Below are 20,038 nucleotides of genomic sequence, written 5' to 3'. Positions count from 1 at the left end.
GATTTTTTTTGGTGGGGGGTAGCCATTGGCTGAGAAAGTGTCACGGATGTGATTTAGTTCAGTGGTTAGGGCTTGATCATTTGAACAGATTATTTTTGCCCTGTTGAATAGTGTCTTAATAACTCCATATTGTTGTGAGGGAGGGTAATGGGATTGTTGATGAATGTATCTGCCTGTATGGGTGGGTTTTCTATAAACTGAGAAAACCAAGGTTCCATCAGGTTGACGGTTGACTAGTGTGTATAGAAAGGGGAGGTTATTGTTTTCCTCTTTTTCCAGGGTGAACTTGATTCTAGGGTGTTGGTTGTTTAAGTGTGTTAAGAAGGAGAGGAGTGAATCCGGGCCACATGGCCCGGATTCACTCCTCTCCTTCCTATACCACTTTTATAATGTTACCTCAAAGGTAGCATTATTATAAAATGAGAGCAAGTTGATCAAACATGACCTTCCCTCAGCATACCCGTACTGTTCATTGCAAATTATAGATACTCTGTCAACCCATTTCTGTATCTGTATCTATTTTAAACCTACTCTGAAGATGTAGGCTTGAAATCCAGTGAAACATAAGCATTTGTTAAATATCTTTTTATAATCTAGTTGGTTTGGTGTTTAATACCATTAAAATAAGTTCATATTGCACAGCTAAATTTATATTATTACTAGCTTCCTGTTAATAGTTTTTTTTTTTTTTTTTTTCAAATTAATCTATTATTTGTGAGGCATCTAGTGCTGTCATATCTGACATTTCTATTTTCTGAGATACTTTTGGTCTATTTTTGCCATCCTATTATCAAACATGTTTTACTGAATTTTCCTTTTCTGTTTAAGTAATAATCATGCTGCATTAAATTAACTGCTCACATACTCTTGAATTCTAATGATATTTGTTTTGTTTATAATCTTCTATTATAAAGCATCATTAAAACTCTTACCAAGAGAGCCCACAATCTTTGTTCCAGTGGAACCGCCCTCACTACTGAGCTTAACCACATACACAGAACTTTCCTCTCCAATGGCTACAGCGAACACAGTATCAAAAAAATAATCAATTCCTCCCCCATTCCCCATCCCTCTCGTCAACAAGATTTTAAAAATGCCATCACCATACCCTACATCCGTGGCACTTCGGAAAAAATAGCCAAGATACTAAAAAAGTATAACCTACACACAGCATATAAGCCCTACCGCAAACTTGCTACCCTTATCCGGTCTACGAAAGATCAGCTCCCTCCTCTCTCGCTGCCTGGAGTTTACAAAGTACCCTGTTCCTGTAAGCTTGCGTACTTTGGACAGACAGGCAGATCAGCATCCATCCGCCTGGAGGAACACAAGTCGTACATCGTTAAACACAACTATGGCCATTCAGGCTTGGCTGACCATGTTTTGGACACCACCCACAGAGTATCATGGAAGAAAACCACCATGCTCCACCACAGCAAATTCAAAAAAGAGAGACTTTTCTTAGAAGCAGCAGCTCTCAGAAACCAACCAAATCTTAATAAATACGGTTGCATTAAGCTTCCGAAGATTTGGGAAACACTCATCACCAGAGGTCCCACCTTACATTCCAGGCCACCTACTACCGCCCTTAGAGGGCGCTCCACCTAGATAGGGCTTTAGTGTCACCCACGTGGTTGGGCTTAGTATTATAAGTTTTTGTGTGCATGTTACATTAATTGTTTTTGTAATCCCCGTAGATGTCCTAGTGACTAGGATGAAATATAGGAAGTATTAAATTCTATTTTAATTATTTTTGAGTGTTGTAAAAAATCCATTAAACCTCCAACATAATATGTTATGAACTCAAATGAATAAATTTATATGGAATAAGAGAGAAATTAAAACACTAGGCTAGCACTATACAACACAGTGTTCAAACCAGTTTTAACTTATGGATCTGAAAGCAGGATTAAAAATAAAACAGTTGATTAAAGACTGGAGACAACAGATATGAGAGTTCTGTGAAAGATTATGGGAATGAACAGATGGTATCAATGACAGTATCATATTAAAAACGAAGATATTAGGAAAGAACTTGCCAATGTTAGCATTCAGAAAAATGTCAGCAGAGGCTAATCACAGGTGGTATGGTCACTTAAACAGAATGGAAGGAGAAAGATTAGCAAACCAAGTGTTTACCAGAAGGTCAAAAAAATTTCCCGGAGGAAGACCAAGATATAGGTGGAATGATACAATAAAAAGTGCCTTAAAAGACAAAAATATATGATTGATAATATTGGAGTCTTTACAGATAACAGATTAACACGTTCGCTGCCAACTACGAGTATACTCGTAGTGGGTAATCCTGCTTCACAAGCCAGCTACGAGTATACTCGTAGGACGCTTACCGCCGGGAACGAGATTATTGTAGTGACCTTGAAGAAGTGAAAATGCTTGGCTTGTGGGGCTAGCTTCAAAACTGTGTATTCTCATAGACCGTATATACTCTGTACAAGCCAACTACGAGTATACTCGTAGGTCGTTTACCTCCGCTAACGAGATTATCTTACTGACCTTGAAGAAGTAAAACAGCTCGGCGTAGGGGAACAGACCATGCCAAAGTAGCGTGGCAGCGAACGTGTTAACTTGAACGAAAATTGTCAACTGGAAGTTAATAACCATGTAACTTTTTTTCGTGTAGTACTCTCATAATATCCTGTATATCCACTGAGAGTACATATCAGGAATTTGATGATAATGAACAACAGAAGAACAAGATGGCAGAACCACAACACAAGAAAACATGGCTAGTTGGCAGAATCTAAAGATAACAGGAGTGTAGAGCAACCAACAAGTAGCAAGTGATGTAGTTTCGTTTTTTGTTGTTATTTTATTTTATTATAATTTTTTTTTTTAAATCTAACTCTTTTTATTTATTTAACTCTTCCCCCTTTTTCTTTCTCTCACAGAAGGTCAGGCTAGTGTAAACAGTAAAAAAAGCAGTAATACTATAGCTTACTTCTGTATACTGTGATGTAGCTTATGTTTTAGTTCCTTTTTTGTAGCTCCTCACCCACAAAAAGTTTACCTGTTAAGCTAGAGTACATTCATACCACTGGTGGGCAAAGGATTTTTTTTCTATTTTGAAGAATTTTATACAATTTTTGTATTTTTATTCATTTTTTACCTAGTCCAGAAACCCTGCTCTAGAAACAAACATGGAACTTTTTTCAAGCTATTTCAGGCCTCCAATAAGTGGGTTCATACCAAATGTTGAAATTCATCTCCCACGTAAAGGCAATCACAAACATCCTTTCCAGTGGTAGGATTTCTCCAACCAACTGGCTTGTTAGTTGGAGAGCTAATATGCACATAGAGCTGATAACCACTTGGCAAACCTGGCTGGATAATGTATGTATTTGTATTCCTGACAATGATCTTGATATAGAATTTGAAACATCAAGGGTTATTTTTCTTAGTTATAAGTAATTGCTCCAACATGTCTTTTCGTAACCCTGAGAAAAAAGAATATATATAAAAAAGACCTATACCAGCATCCTATACAAAAAAGTAGATGTCATTAGCACCCACAAAAAGCAGAGCTTTAACAATTTGCTCTGACAAGCAAGCTCTGAAAAACAAATTTGAAATAATAAGTAAAATGTGTATAAAAAATGGATACAATAAAAAAATCTATAGAATTATTCACAAAAGTAAAAATAAGAATTAAAAAGATTACAATAAGGCCATTTTGTCTCATTTCTTTCAGATGTTCCCCATATATAAGGGGAACATCTGAAAGAAAAGAGACAAAACACCAAAACTAAAACATTTAGGCCACCAATGAAAATATAAAGGTATACTTAGCTCTTCTAAGGATTCTTTTTCTTCCCTTGCCCACCCAGGTGCATACTAGATAAATTGCACTTTACCCACCCTACATAAGTGAAACAGGACATAAAATCCCAAAATGAAGAGAAAACAAACAATGCAGCAAATTCTTCATTATGAAAAAGCAGGCCTTCCTTACACTTAAAACATGCCACAAGTCCAATTAGAAAGTGCTCAGTCCATCAGACAAAATCCTGGTATGAACGTAAATTCAAGGAAGCCTGTTTAAATACTTATCCATCAACCCAATCTCAAGAAAAAGATGGCTTAAAAGTCCCAATGATTTTGGCTCATCTACAGCAGACACAGCATCAAGAAAAAGAACTCCAACTAACTCTCTCTATAAGACAAGTTATATTTGATACCAGAAAGAATAGACATTTAATTCAATAATGATCCAGTGGCTCTCAGAGAACAAACAGAACTTAAAATAACATGACTATAGGAAACCAAACTTAACCAGTAACCTCTGATGTAGTTTGACTGATTTATTTATAATTTTTTTTTTTTTTTCACTAGAGGTCAGGCTGGGGTCAGCAGCTGACCAAAGCAATTAAACATAGCCCACTGTAGTGTATATCAACATAGCTTATGATTCAGTGTGTTTGTGTGTGTGTGTGTGTCTATATATATATATATATATATATATTCCTGAGGATGACATTTTTTAATCTAATTAAAATAAGTTCTCTAACATGGTAGTTTGTCATTATATAATTATTCACTCTGTAATTATTCATAACGATTGATGATCACCATGTAACCCTGAAAGAAAGAAGGAAATATTAAGCAGACATTTATTTATTATTAATATTAATCTTGTATGGTGATCTTTAAGATAAATAATTTTATCTTAAAGATCTAGAAGTTTAGTTATAAATAAAACACCTGATCAATTAAGAACTGTCATGTTTTTGGTGTGCCACTCCACATGAACTAAACAGTACTTCTTATCTGCTCAATTCCTAACACTTTATAAATCCCAAATTCATAAAATATTAGAATATTATTTTTTTTGCATCTGGAATTTATAAACTGTTAGGAGATTAGCAAACAAACAAGAAGTACTGTATAAAAGAAAAGAAAAAAAAAAAAAAAAGAATATACCAAGACTTCAGAGGCTGAAGAGTCTATGGACATGATGAGTCTATGCCAGGACAGGCTAAATATGAAATTCAATCCAAGAAGAAAGAAACAATCTTGGTTTGTTGATTATCATCAGAAAGTGAATCACTGTCTTTATTCTGGGAAATAAGATAGGACTGTGTTTTGGCAGCATTAAAATTCACTAAATTATTTTCATTTCATTTGAGAATGGCTAGAAGGCTGGTATTCAATGTACTGGGCCATTAAAGATACTGAATCTTGGATCAACTGAGCCCTGCAAGGTTTCGTAACTAATAAAAAGAAATAGCATGTGCTATCATCAGTAAAGTTATGAATAGAATTAGATATCAGAGATAAGATCACTGATGTATAAGAAGAAGAGTGTAGGTGAAAGCATACAGCCTCAGGGTAGTATGGAATTGTTGGAAATATCACACAAGGAGGAACCAGTCATCATGACAAGCAATGAACAACTAGAGAGGAAGCCAGCAATCCACTTGTTTCATTTTTTCAAGGTTAGCTGTTCGGATAAAGAACAACGGTAATGTTAAATTCCATTAAATCCCTTTAAATCAATAAAGGCATTGTTATTATCAAAGCTGACAGAGGTAATATTACTGTTGTTCTTTATTTGACTTTTTTAATTTCCCTCTGCCTGAGGTCAGGCTAGGGTCAGTAGTTGATGAAAGCAATTATACATAGCCCACTAGTGTATATTGATGTAGCTTGTGATCCTGTGTGTGTGTGTGTGTGTGTGTGTGTGTGTGTGTACACACACACATATTTATTATTTTTTTATTTTATTTTTCATGAGGAAGATCTTGATATAAAGGTTGAAACATCAAATTTTAAGCTAATGAAAGCGAGTTCTCTAACTTGGTCATTTTTCTCCATAATTATTCATAATTTGCTTATTATATGACTCCCTCTCTCACTGAGCTGCTCCAGTTGATTTGCCATAGATACTCTGTTTCTGTATTACATATTTTCTATAGATATTTCCATGAATATTGCTCCAGTGAACTAGCTGGATTCCTTGTTTTTCCTTGCTTTTCTTTAATCATGTCTGAAGAAGAGCAACTGCTGGTTAGCATATGTACAGGGTGTTCGGGATAAATTTGACAGTTTCGTAAGGAAAAAGAAAATCTTCTTTGTATCTATTAAATTTAATGAATTGACAAAAAAACATTACAGGCAGAGTTAATTACAATACTATCAACAAGATTTACTCAAAATAACCACCATTAGCATCGATCACAGCTTCAATTCTGCTTCGGAACCTCGAACAAGCTGATGCTACAGTCTCCCTGGGAAGGGCCGCAAAAACTGTTTTGATTTTATCCATTAACTGGGCTTTTGTATTACTGGAAGTGCGATTGGTGTCTTTTTCAACTGCGCCCCATACAAAATAATCCATGGGGTTAAGGTCTGGGGAGTTTGGAGGCCAAACATTTGGACTGGTGAAGTCGTAGAAATTTTCAGACAACCATTTTTGACTTTTCCCAGAGGTGTGGCAAGGGGCCGAATCCTGCTGCCATACATACGGCCTACCATTGGCTACCCTTGTTATCCAGGGCTTGACTACAGTTAGCAACTCCACGAACAAAGCCCGAATTCCAATGCCAGGGTTCTTCAACACCTGTTCCTGCAGATTTGCGAGGAATTCTGCTGTACGAACGCAATCAGATCGTCTGCTAGGGATCTTTCTTCTTGCTACATCCTCGTAGTCACCATTGCAAGTCTCTAGTTCATGCCTGATTGTTTTTACTGTATTCAGGGAGCATTGGGCAGCAGTCGTAATATCCTTATTTTGATGGCGGGCACGAATCATCATGATACAAGTTATTCTCTTCCATGATTCAGGTGGGTTCCAGCTATCCATCCTTTCTGACATCTTGTATATGAATGAAGAAGGGTCCAAACTTTTAAATGAAGAGAAGTGTGTGTTAATACATGTAACTTACGGAAAAATATAATTAATTATAAATATGTCAAATTTATCCCGAACACCCTGTATACAGTTCAGTTTCAGACTCACCAAACCAACTTCTTATCCTATTTGCTTCACTCCATATATCTCTGTCTTTTGAAACATTTTCTCATACTCTTTTTTCCTCTCTAATTCATATATCATTTACTCTATTAAAAAACACATTCTTTTGGCATCTTTCTCTCTCTCTCTGTGAAATGTTTTATCTTGATCAATATGTCATTTATTGATGATGTATTAATGTTTCTTATTTTCTTTGCGTCTGTCTATTTTCATAGTGTTTTTTTTAATTGGTTGATTTTCATAAAAAAATTAAAGCAATTATCAGTTTAGATAAAGAGTATCTAAGACTTATGGTGGATTTATTTAAGAATATTTTGCATGATCTATACAGTCAGGTTTAATGTGATCCATAGAGATGATTCACGAATAACAATGAAGATGGTATGCACACAGCAGGCTTTACACCTGAATTTACATCAGATCATATTTCTATACATCTTTAAATTCTCAATGATAACATACAAATTAAGTATACAATACATATACTGTGCAATAATATTCGGTTTCTGATGTTCTTGTTCCCTCATGGTAACATAATTTCACAATAAAACTTCAAAACGGAGCAAAAATCTGACAGGTCAGATGCAACACCACGTTTCACTTGAAAGATCTGATCTGATGATAAAGTATGAATGGCACAAGTTTCCTCACTCCTGTACAGGCCTGATATGAACTTCCAGACTTCAAAATGGACTAACAATATTGTAGCATTGTTAGTTTATTTTAAATATTCCATATTACTGATACTCAGTCAATTTAGTGTCAATTCAGTTTCTATTTCAGTGCTCTGTTGAAGTGCACTATAATGCACTTCATGTGCATCATAGTACACTTCTTTGCTGGTAGAGATGAAAACTTAATAAATTGTTCAACAAACAGCTTTCATGTGCTAAATATACCAAATTAAACTTTTAGCAAAGTGATAATTATTATTATCCTGTTTTAATTAACTATTTATTGTATTAAGGTATCTATCCCATAGGACAAATCTGTAGATTATAGTAGTTCTCACAGTGTAGGTGTAAAGAATCAGTTCAAGACCACACTTCTTTTGGGAGTATATGAAGCTTTTATTGAATATACATTTATGACTGGGAAATTCAGGTATGAATAATTCTGGTATTCATAAATTATTATTAAATCTACCTTATTTTTTCCTCCTTTTTTGGAGGTAACTTTTTTTTTTTTTTTTGTACACATAGAATGATATATATTATCTGCTCCACTTTGGAAATGCTATCAAGCTCTATACTGTGTTTCCTTTATGGCATTTGTTATGGAAAACGTGCATTTCTCATTTTGTCTACTGCTTTAAGGACTGAGGCAAATCCCGTTCATCATGCTCTGCATCCATATAATGGCAACTGATTTTTTCACAAATACATTTTAGCAATTCAAGGATCCTGCTGATACATCAAAACTATGTCTTTAATCTCATCTTTCCACCATCTCTTTGGTCTTCTTGTAGGTCTCTTTCCATATCTGGGATAATATTTTGATATCAACTTTTTCCATTTTTGAGTGTTACTTCTTGCAATATGATCTGCCCATTGCCATTTGGATCTTTTAATGACTGTTGTAATCTGAGCTCTGATCCAAGTATTGTGCTTTTTTATCTAGAATGGTAATACCAAATAATAAACTTTCCATTTATCTCTAGGTACTCCTCAACTTGTTGGTCAATTTTTTAATCTAAGTCCATGTTTCACTTCCATATGTTATGATTGGAAATATACAACTGTCAAATATTCTTTTAAAGCAGATTGTGATGTTTCCTTTGAGTGCTTCAGTGTTTTCCAATGGCTGTATACAATTTCTACATATAATTTTTCTTCACAGCCTCTCTATACTGTGATCTTTTGTTTTAGGTAAACATTGGAGGTTACTATATCAATTTCTTGGTATTCCATTTCTACTGAATTTTTTTGGTGATCTATTTATTATACTTTTTTTTGTCTTTGTTTATATTTAATCCTTTCTTTTTATTTTCTAAATTCAGTTTATTGATCTCTTGTTGAAGTTCTGCAGACTTTTCTAAAATAGCAGTGTCAGCAGCAAATCTTAGGTGATTTAGTTCTTTCCCATTTACCATAAGTCCAGTTTTTCTAATCCAGATTTTTAAAATTTCTTATAAGGCTACTGTAAATAATTTAGGTGAAATGCCATCTCCCTTTTTTATAGGAAATTTCATATTTATTCCTGATGTTTATAGTTGCAGTTGAATTTAATATATATATATATATATATATATATATATATATATATGACTACTACTATTAACTCGGAGGTTGGATATGTTCATTTTTAATATAAACTGACTAAAAATCTGAGAATTATAACAAATTGAGATTTATTTGAAAACGCAACATGTTTCATCAGGATTGACTTCATCAGACGTTATAATTTGTTATAATTCTCGAATTTTTAGTCAGTTTATATTAAAAATGAATACATATATGTGTGTGTGTGTGTGTGGTTTGAAATGAAATGCCTCAGAAAAATTAATAACACCCACTGGATGCAACACAAACTAATGATCAAGTCAGAACAGATTTAGACTTCCCAGATAATATAATAGACGCAATCAATAAGCATCAACTGAGATGGTTTGGTCATATTCAGAGAATGGCTTCTCATAGACTCCCATATTTAGCTCTGAATGAATATATCAGAAGAAAAAGACCTAGAGGCAGACCAAGAAGTACTTGGATAAAGTTGCTGAAAGCACATTCACGTTTACCCAGCTATAGAGTCATGATCGAGATGGCTAAAGATCGCTATAAGTGGAGAACCTTTCTTCTTAGTGGACTCAACCCGTTACCAATTGGATGAGATGAGAGAGAGAGATATGTGGTTAAGTATATCGATGCAAGTTTGTTTTTTTCTTTTTTTTTCTCCCAATTCCTTGATTTTTAAGGGTTTCTGAAATAGCTGATGTTGAGATTGAATCAAATGCCTTTTCAAAATCAATAAATGCAGCGTTTTCAGTTATTTTCTTATTACATATACATTATCTACCACTAATTGTATGGACACTTCTGTTGTTTGAAGTTATGGAACATTCCAGATTTGTTAACATAAAAACTGGTGTACAGATAGTAGGAAGCAGTATTCCATTGCAGCAGTTGAATACTGGAGGTATGGCAACACGACATAAACTCAGTGACTTTGAGAGAGGTGTCATCATGGGCTGTCACATTGGTGACATGTCCATGTGTTCCATTGCCATTCAACTTGAGCATCCAAAATCAATGGTTGGCAATGTGATCAACAAGTGGAGATGTGCTGGCATCACCAGTACAGGAAAACACCCAGAATGGCTGCCGAAAATGACTGACAAGGACAGGAAGGTGTTAAAATGGGTTGCATGCAAAAACCAGCTACAGTCAGCACAAACTATCTGTGATGAGGTCTAGAGTTCCAGTAACACCACGGTGAGCACTAATACTGTACGAAAAGAACTCCATTTACCAGGTTTCCATGGAACAGTAGCTGCACACAAGCTAACATCACAACATCGAAAAAGGCAGCTCCTCTGGCCTATTGCAAAGAGCATGTAAAGTGGACAATTGACCAGTGGAAAATGGTACTCTGGAGCAGTGAATCAAGGTTCACCTGTTTCCAGTCTCATGACAGGATATGTAGGTAGCCTGGTGAATGCTTGTTACCATAGTATGTTGTACCCACAGTCAAGTTTGGTGGAGAAGTAATGGTGTGGGATGCATTCAGCTGGTTTGGACAACCCAAACAAGCCTCGTGATCAATCCACACTAAACCAATCCAGCTCACAAAGTTGATTTTAATGGCTAGTTGCTAAATGATAATAAACGAGTACTCTTTTTTTATGTCCAAAGCATATAACTATATGGTAAACAGACAGCAGTAATAGTAGTGTATCAGGTGCATCAGATAACATAACATTGAAAATAATAGAACTGTTATTATGCACTTATATTTGACAGTTGTGATTATATGACAACAGTCAAATATAATGCAGACATTATATGTATATTATGATGTATGTGACATTTTATAATAAAGATATTGTACATACTGCTGCCATATTGCTTTTTGTACTTACATAGACAGATGGACAGATGTGTTATTCATACCTTGCAATTGTCTCTTTGATACAGTAAAAATATATAAAAATTCGATTTGTAGAAAAATAGAAAATAATTTCATACTTTCCATCTGAATTTTTTTGTGATTTGTACATATGAAATAAATCTTATTGGAGCTGTGTTCCAAAAAAAAAAAAGATTTGCAGCAGCCAGCTAAAGTAAATTGTTACCTCATTTTTTACTTCCTAAACAGAATTTGAACTCCTATGGATGATTATTAAGCAGATTGCATGAGCAAGTAAGATACTTATTTCATTTCTCAGAGGACACACAATTAATAAATTCAAAATCTCATCATCATCATCAAATTCCTGTCATGTACCCTCAAGGGGTGTACAGGATATGATAGTACTACACGAAAAAAATTACATCATTACTAACTTCCTATCTATAATTTTCCTCCAAATCAGTCTGTTACTTGTCAAGACTCCAACATTATCAGATCTTATACTTCTATTGTCTAAGGCACTTTGCACCATATCAATCCACATATATCTTGGTCTTCCTCTGGGTCATTTTCCTGACAACCTGGCAGAGAACACTTGTTTTGCTAATCTTTCTTCGCCCATTCTGTTTAAGTGACCATACCACCTGAGATTAGCTCTGCTAATTCATTCCTGGATGCTGACAATGTCAAGTTCTTTCCTAATATCGTCGTTTTTAATATGATATTGCCATTGATGCCATCTGTTCATGCCTATAATCTTTCTCAGGACTCTCATACCTGCGGTCTCTAGTCTTTGGTCAAGTGTTTTACCTCTGACCCAGCTCTCAAATCCATAAGTTAAAACTGGTTTGAATTCATTTCTGAATTGAATTCACTTTTGAATTGAATTCAAAATCTTAATATCCAAATGTGGTCACTTAAGGTCAATGCTAGATAACCAGGAGGAGACCTGTTTATAGCCTTTTAAGGAATGTGCAGAACCTGGGCTTCTAACCTGATGTTCATTTCTCAGCTTGTCACGATACACCTCCTTAGTAAGTATCTACATACTGCGCAAATGAGGATGGGCTGGCTGTTTAGGATTTAGCCAAACTGTATTTTTATTGGCTTAAACCAAAATAAAATAATGCTATAGCATGGTGAAATTTTAAGCTAGCTGGGTAGTAGTTGATTAAAGTAACCAGTAACCATGCTGAACAGTGAAAAGCCAGCTACAGGAAGAAAGTCCAACTCAACATCATCAGAATTCGAGATGGGCACCATCAAGTAAGAGGTATCAATCGAAAAGAAAGAGAACTGACAGTCAGCATAAATGGTATTACCAAAACAAAGAAGTTAAAAACAGGTGGGATTCTTCTGAATAACAACAAGATATTATATTCAGGCAGTAATGATCAAGGAAAGTGAGAAAAGAATAGCTATAGCATTCAACACTAAACATGAAGAAATTCTTCTTGAATGACAGGCAGTATCAAAGTGATGTGGACAAACATCAAAATGGGAAATTGGACAACATTTATTTTATTCTGTTATCCATAGAAAGTTCTAAGGAAGAGGTGGAGGAATTTTTCAGGATATTAGAGAGAATGCTAAAACAAGAAAAAGAAAGTTGGACCTTGTTGAAGATTTAAACTGTAGAGTAGGAAATGATTTGCAAACATATATAAATGTTTGGTGGAAATTTAGAGAAAATAGCATACCTAATAAGTTCTTGCTGGATTCCTGAATAGTCATTGTTCCACTATAAAGATGTGCACAAATCCATATGGAGACAAGACATAAGAAATCAGAAAAGTCTCATTAACTATATTATTGTTCATAGTAATATCTTCATGTGGTTTGGGACAGAAGAGTATGCTGAGGATTTGAAATAGGAATCATCATTTAGTTGATGATTAGAATAAAAATGAATATCATATGAAAAGAAGAATTCTGAAAGAATAAAGAGAGAGTGAAAAGAAAGAAAGTCGAGCAGCTTTCTGGGGTGTATTGTAAATTAAAATATACAAATATTATTCAAATATACAAATAAGGCAACATTAATTGATTCAGCCAGAGAAGTATGTGGTGAAGTGCATGCATAGAAACATCAGAAAACTCCATAGTAGACTCAGAGAGTTAAAGAAGTGGTCATAGAAAAGAAAGCATGCTGAAAATTCTTAGCAAGAATACAGAGAAAAATGCAAGAAAGCAAAGCATTGAAAAAGTAACTAAACAAAAGTCATAGGAAGACTTCAGTAAGAAGATATATCACAAAGATGGCAAAATATGATTCCACCTTTAAAAGCACTAAATTTTTATTTTTTTATTTTCTACCTTTGCACTGAAATCAGTGTTACATACTGTGGCTTGATGTGTAGGGGTGAGTCTTCATAAAGAAAGAAACTTGCAACACATTGCTCCATTGCCCAAAGTAAGTAGATCCAATAGTTGACATTTATTTCCTTCATAGGAGATAGTACTTTTTCAATCTGCTAATATTTCTGACTGAACTTTTAATTATATATATATATATATATATTTAATTAAAAGTTAGGAAAAGCTGGAAAGTTAGGAAAAAGGTTGACAATTCTTGTTACTAGCTACTTTAGTTACTGTGGTGGTGGTGCTTTTTTAGAATTTTCTATTATGTTCCATTTCTGTACTGAAGATGACCTGTGGAATGTAAGTGAAAATTTTACAATTTAATATCAATATTTTTCACGTGAGTTTCCATTTCAGATAATCATTAGTAGTATGCCTACTTGTGGTATTTCATAAGTGTTTTTTTTTTATGGAAATTACAACACCGATGAATATTAACTAGAATAAATTTAATGTTTCAGCAAATTCAAATTGCCATCATCAGGGAAGACAGTATAATATGATATGTGCACACAGCCACTACACATAGTAATGAGGTTGAAGTATGACAAGCGAAAGTGAACTAAAGTCTTAAATAGTGCCCTGTTGTGGTCTAAAATGGATGTCCTTGGCTGTTGGGCTGAAGTGCAGAGGATGAGAGCTTTTCTGATTTGAGGCAGTTTCATGTTGCCAAATTTGTTGAGGGTTAGGTAGTTTCTTAAGATGGAAGCAGATTGAAGGAACAGTCTATCGTATTTGCTGGAGTAGAGGGGATTGCCTTCCTCCAATGTATCCTGTGGTCGGTGTCCAAAGCATGGTTTGCAAGTACTGAGTGGTAATATTGTTGAAAACGGATTTTAGTGATTATGTTTGTAATTCTTATGTTGGCTGTACTACCTATTTGGCCACGGTAGGCTAGTTTACAACTTCAAAGAACCTAATAAACACCTGGCAGATCTATGGACCGTGGCTGGTCTTCTAGGGCGAATAAGGAATGCCAATATTTTATATGGTCTGTAAATGGTTGTAAGTTTGTATTTTTTAAGGATTTTAGCTAGATTTACATCTGTGTTGAACAGATAACTTAAACATACACATGTGACCACAGTACTTAAATTTTTTAAGTTATGAATATCCACAGGTTTCACTATATAATAGAGTGTAGAAAGGCCTTGGAAATGTTGAACAGCTGTTGCTTGTGTGATTCTAGGTGCTGTAGAAATGTATCTTGCTTGTGTTATTCTAGGTACCGTAGAAAAGACACAGTGCAGAAACTATCTGTGAGACAGTGGAAAATTTCTGAGAGAAGGTCATCATTTAGTGCCAATTTGCCCTCTTTTGGATGTCATTAAGTATTTTAACACGTTCATTGCCAATCATGCGATACGAGTTCTCACCAAACGGCTGATCACGTGTTATCGTGTTGATGTCGCTAACTAAATAAAAAAATAAAAAAATTTGGCCACCACACGAAATTTCAATTTTCAGCTTGGCAATGAAAGTGTGAAGGAAGAATTTGATGCGCCATCCCTAATGTGAAGGCAGTATTTTAATGTTGGATGGTGTGGGAATTGTACAGCTTTAGTAGCTGAGGAGATGAAAAGTAATGCCTTGAACAAAAAAAAAAAAAAAAAAAAAAAAATTGCTAAGTTTTTGGAGGCTGAGGATGCTTTTGAAGTGAAGTATTTGTGCCAAGAAAGTTTACAGGTGAATGTCATTCCAAGAAGAGAGTTACAGACTTAAGGAGGATGCATGATTATTAAATTACTTAAGGAATTCACAACGTAAACTGGAATGTAAATTAAAATAAACTTTAATATATACTTCAGATATTTTGGCAATGTGTCCTCGTGGTTAGCTTAGTGGCTTTGCTCTTCGCAACCATATGCCTGGGGAAGGAGTGTCCCAGGTTCGATTCCCTTTGAAGACGTGAGGAATTTGAGGATCTTCCTCAGGCATAGCCAAGTTAGTCGGTCTTGGGTGGGGTGGGGGGGGGGAGGGGCAGCAGGGTTTTTTCTGCCAGTTTATCTGGTGTTTTTCATCCTGCAAGCAGGCAAACCAGCCTCATGAACATATGCTTCTACAGCTAAAAATATCTCCCCCCCCCCCCCCCCCCCCCCCAGCGCAGACTAGGCGACAGGTCAGTTGGGTGTGGTACTAACAAGTAGTTGCATCTAAGTGACACGCGGACCCTGCATAGGAAGCGGAAATAACGTGTAGTGAAAGAAGATATTTCGGCAATGTCACGTTGCCATCTTCATTTGAACGTAAGACTAAGACACGTGCATGCAGGCACTAATACAGCAGTTGAAGTCGGAGAGGGGGACTACTGTTTTTTCTAAAGTCCTGATGGTGCCCCCTAGTGGGCTATATTAGGTATTCTTGGCCATTGGGCTGATGTTCTCATGATTTGTTGAGGTTTGGCACGTTTTTTTAGGGATGAGGCTGATTCTATGAATAGTCTTTCAAATTTAAACTTGCTATGTATGGTGTACTACTGTAGCTTTCTTCCAACGTATTCTGTGGTGAGTAGCTAGAGCATGATCTGCAAGCCCTGATGGCTGTACTGGTGAAACCGGATGTAGTCCTTGTGTTCTGAAATGCTGATATTCACTGTCCTGCCTGTTTGGCCAAAATAGGACAGCTTACAGCTCCAAGGGACCTGGTAAACACCAGGTAGGTCTGGGGGGGGGGTCTTTTGTGGAAATATAGGAAGTATATATTAAAGTTTATTTTATTTTCCAGTTTATGTTGTGAATTCCCTAAGTAATTTAATAATCATGTACAAACGTATAAGCCTTTCTATAAGGAGAATGCAGTAAGGCACTTTTTTACAGGGTAAAAATAAAATTATGTTTTAGAAGTATTGAAGATGACTAAATACCATCAACCATGTTTTTAAATAAAGAATTGTGTTTTTAGAAAGATGGTATGGACAACAGTATTTAGGGTACTATTGTCGAGGATCTGAAATCTTGGAATTTTTGAACACTGTGAGGGTTATCATATGAATAAAAGAAATAGACATTACTGTCATAGACAAAACTGTGGATGGGAGTTGAGGTTAGTGAGACATCATTTATGTATATGAGGAAGGTGATGTGTAATATAACAGAATCCTGAGAAACACCTGTATTAGTAGAGAAATCTGAAGAGCAATCCACCATTACACACAGTAAAAGTTTTCTCCCCCTAGAGAAAACTGGTGATCCAGTTACAAAGAGTGGAAAGAAGATCATAAGCTGTTAATTTCCTGACATGCCAGAACTTATCCTTGAATAAAGAAAAGGCCTTGGAAATGTTCAATGCAACAGCACCAGTTGTTCTAAACTTATTTATGACATGTCTAGAAGTGGATGATATAGGAAAGATATCAGTTACCTATAGCCATAGGCTTGGGCTTACATCCAGCTGAGTATAATAGAATATAATAGAATGGCCTTCGATAGTGTCTCCCTTCCTGCTATTCTTAGAGCATATTTATTGTCGGATGTCCAGATCCCTTTCTTTCTACCCCCCCCCCCCCCCTCTTTTCTTTAATTGCATCATTGATGAGTTTCTTTGCTCTCTTCCTAACCATACAGGTTACTCCCTTTGTCCACAACTTAAAAAAGTCCACAACTTAAAAAAGTTTGTTGGCAAAGTCCACACTTAAAAAAGTGTGGACTTTGCCAACAAACCTCATTCTCGTGGCCTCTACTAAAGCAGGCCTGCAGGAATTCCTTGAGCCTCCATAGCTCAGTCAGTATAGATGAAGCCCTTTGGTCAGAAAGACCTAGTTTTGATTCCCGTCAGTGACGTGAGGAACCTTTATCTGGTCTCTTTTGACTAAAGGTGAGTTAGCCAGTCTCATATATAGGTAGGGGGTTTTTTCACCTGAAAACTCTGGTTTTTCATTCCACAGAACAGGCAAACCAGCCCCGTGAACACATATTGATTACAGTCATGAATACGTTTTAGCCATGTGCCGGTCCCAAGCCCGGATAAAATTGGGGGGGGGGGGGGGGAAAGCACTGGTGAAGTGCCCTGTAAAAATCTCACCAGGAATACTCTGTGAGCAATGTCTACAAAGTCACCTGGTCAGAAATGACTGAAAGGGAAAACCAGGAATTCCTTGACCAGGCAGTTGACTTCTTTCATGTCAGAGGCCTTAATAATAATGTAGAGAAGTCCTGCTCTTTAACCATTGTCCCTTCAAGCCATGACAAGAAGCATAAGGCTGCGAACATTGAGTTTTCTCTGCATGATAAGTCATTATTCTTTGACCATCCTGGAAGAATGGAGATACTTGGGTATCTTTTCACTCCAAAAGGAAGGTCTCCTGTCCCTTCAGCCTTGGTTGCTGGGCTTACTGTTTTGAGGAAAGCTCCTCTTAAGCCACAGCAGAGACTGACTCTTATTCTAACTATTTACTTCTAAGGTATTACCACAATGGTGCTCAGAAGAACATATGTTTCGATGCTATTCCGAATGGATAAGGCAGTGAGATTTGGCTCCGCCTACCTCCTGACAGCCTAATGGCATATTTTCATGCTAGCTAGAGTGAAGGATGGAGGACTCGGTATTCCATCTCTTCACTGGTTGATTCCACAAATGTATTTCTCGTGTTAGCAAAGCTTGAAACTTCCTCCGATGGGGAGGATTTCCATAGTTCTATTATTCAAGATGATTACAAATGCACTAGGGGTTGGACCCAGTACCAGGGCTCCCAGATAGTGACAGTATCAGCAGAGCATAAGAGATGGACATCGCTACTTCACGGTTCTGTCGATGCCACTTCTCTTTGTGAATCTTATTATTATTATTACGGGAGACTCCAAGGAGTCCTTAGACTCATCGAGGGAGGCCCTAAACATCATGTCCATAACAACTATTCGACATTAACATAGTATCTATCATACCTTGCCTTGAACTCATTCACTGTCATAGCACAACAGACACTGGCAGCTTATTCCACTCAGTCACCACTCTAAAAGTAAAAAACCCAGCTCTAACACCCTTACTAACCACACTCTTGCTCAGCTTCCATGGATGTCCCCTAGTCCTCCCACCACCAGTCCTGTTCTCAAAAATATCCTCTGAATTAATCCTATAGAAACCCTTCAGCAATTTGAATGTCTCAATCATATCTCCCCTTTTCTGCCTATCAACCAATTTCTGCAACCCACAAATCTTCAACCTGTTTTCATAAGGTTCATTCCATAGACCTGCTATCATCTTGGTCACTCGCCTCTGGTTCCTCTCAACCTCCTCCCCCATCAAGAAGAAAGCTAGTTGACCAAATCTGGGCACAGTAGTCGAGATGGGGTCTTATCAAGGCTCAATACAGAGGAACAATAACTTGCTTATCTCTGCTCGTCAAAGTATTCTTCAGCATCCAAGTGATTTGATGAGCTAATTTAGCCATTTTTGCAATGTGCCCCTAAACTTCAACTCCCTATCCACCAACACTCCCAAGTCCCTGGCCTCATCAATCTCCTGGAGTACAGTTCCACCAATGTGATATAATGCTGCTAATCTTTTCACCCCAAAATGCATAACCTTACATTTTGCCACATTAAATTGACATCCATTCTCCTTAGCCCATACTTCCAATCTCTCCAAATCATCCTTCAAAATTTTGACATCTTCTGCATTCAGTATTGCCCTACCAAACTTAGCATCATCAGCGAACAAATGAACCATTCCTCTCAGATCCTTCCCTATATCGTTAATGAACAAATTAAACAGTAGTGGTCCAAGAACAGAACCCTGTGGCACACCACTAGTCACAGGCCGTCATTTGGACTCTACTCCTGAGTAAACTACTCTCTGATATCTCTCCATCAACCACCCTCCTATCCATCTCACCAACCCTATATCCATTCCCATATGTTGCAGTTTACGGATAAGACTTCCATGTGGTATCCTGTCACAGGCCTTAGCTAGGTCCAGCAGTATCACTGTAAACCCATTACCCTTATCCAGTTCAGCCGTCACTGTATTATAAAACCTGAGCAAGTTACTGAGGCATGATCTACCCTTCACAAAAGCATGCTGTCCTCATACAGTATCTCATTTTCATCAATCCATTCCTGTATTTTACCCTTGACTACTTTCTCCCAATCTTACAAGGTGCCCCCCCCCCCCCTCAGCATCAGTGGGTTAGGGATGGTACCAGATTATTATCAGGATATGAGTATGTAGACCTTATTAGGACTAGAATTAATGCCCTGCCCATGAGGGCCTGTACAGCTCGCTGGGATAGACATTAACTGTAGGGCTGGCTGCCGCTACAGTGAAACTATCTCACATTTTTCAGTGTTGCTTTAGAACACATGGAATCTGTGTACGGAGGCATGATGCTGTAGTCTCCATATCAAACAACCATTTAAGAAATGAAGGTTGGGAGACCATGGTAGAACCTTTACTTCCATACAGAGGTAGGCATAAGGAAACTGGATTTGATAATAAAGAAAGAAAAAGAAGTATGGGTTATTGATGCCCAGATTTAGTGGGTACTAAATCTGGGCATCTTAATCTAGCCATCTTAACAAGGTGCAATACTACAAACAGAACCAAGACCTTGTAAGACTAATACAAGAGGAGTTTGGAGCAACTCCTCACTTTACCAGTGCTACTATTACTTTTTGT

The 20,038-nt window shown here is 36.6% G+C and overlaps 1 protein-coding gene across 4 annotated transcripts in view; it reads left to right on the top strand.

The window, feature by feature from the left end:
* LOC150106342 (Fanconi anemia group I protein-like) overlaps positions 1-20,038 on the top strand; it is a 506,449-nt gene that overhangs the window by 147,325 nt on the left and 339,086 nt on the right. For all 4 annotated transcript variants that reach the window (XM_090392383.1, XM_090392381.1, XM_090392380.1 and 1 more), the window contains one exon: positions 7,974-8,095. In XM_090392383.1, the coding sequence (XP_090248509.1) occupies positions 7,974-8,095 (122 nt within the window). The remainder of the gene's footprint in view (positions 1-7,973; positions 8,096-20,038) is intronic.

This window comes from Typopeltis vanoorti, chromosome 5 (assembly GCF_054136105.1).
Source record: "Typopeltis vanoorti isolate ZY-2024b chromosome 5, IOZ_Tvanoo_1.0, whole genome shotgun sequence".
In the NCBI taxonomy this organism is placed as follows: Eukaryota; Metazoa; Arthropoda; class Arachnida; order Uropygi; family Thelyphonidae; genus Typopeltis; species Typopeltis vanoorti.
This window is presented reverse-complemented; position numbering and strand designations above follow the sequence as displayed.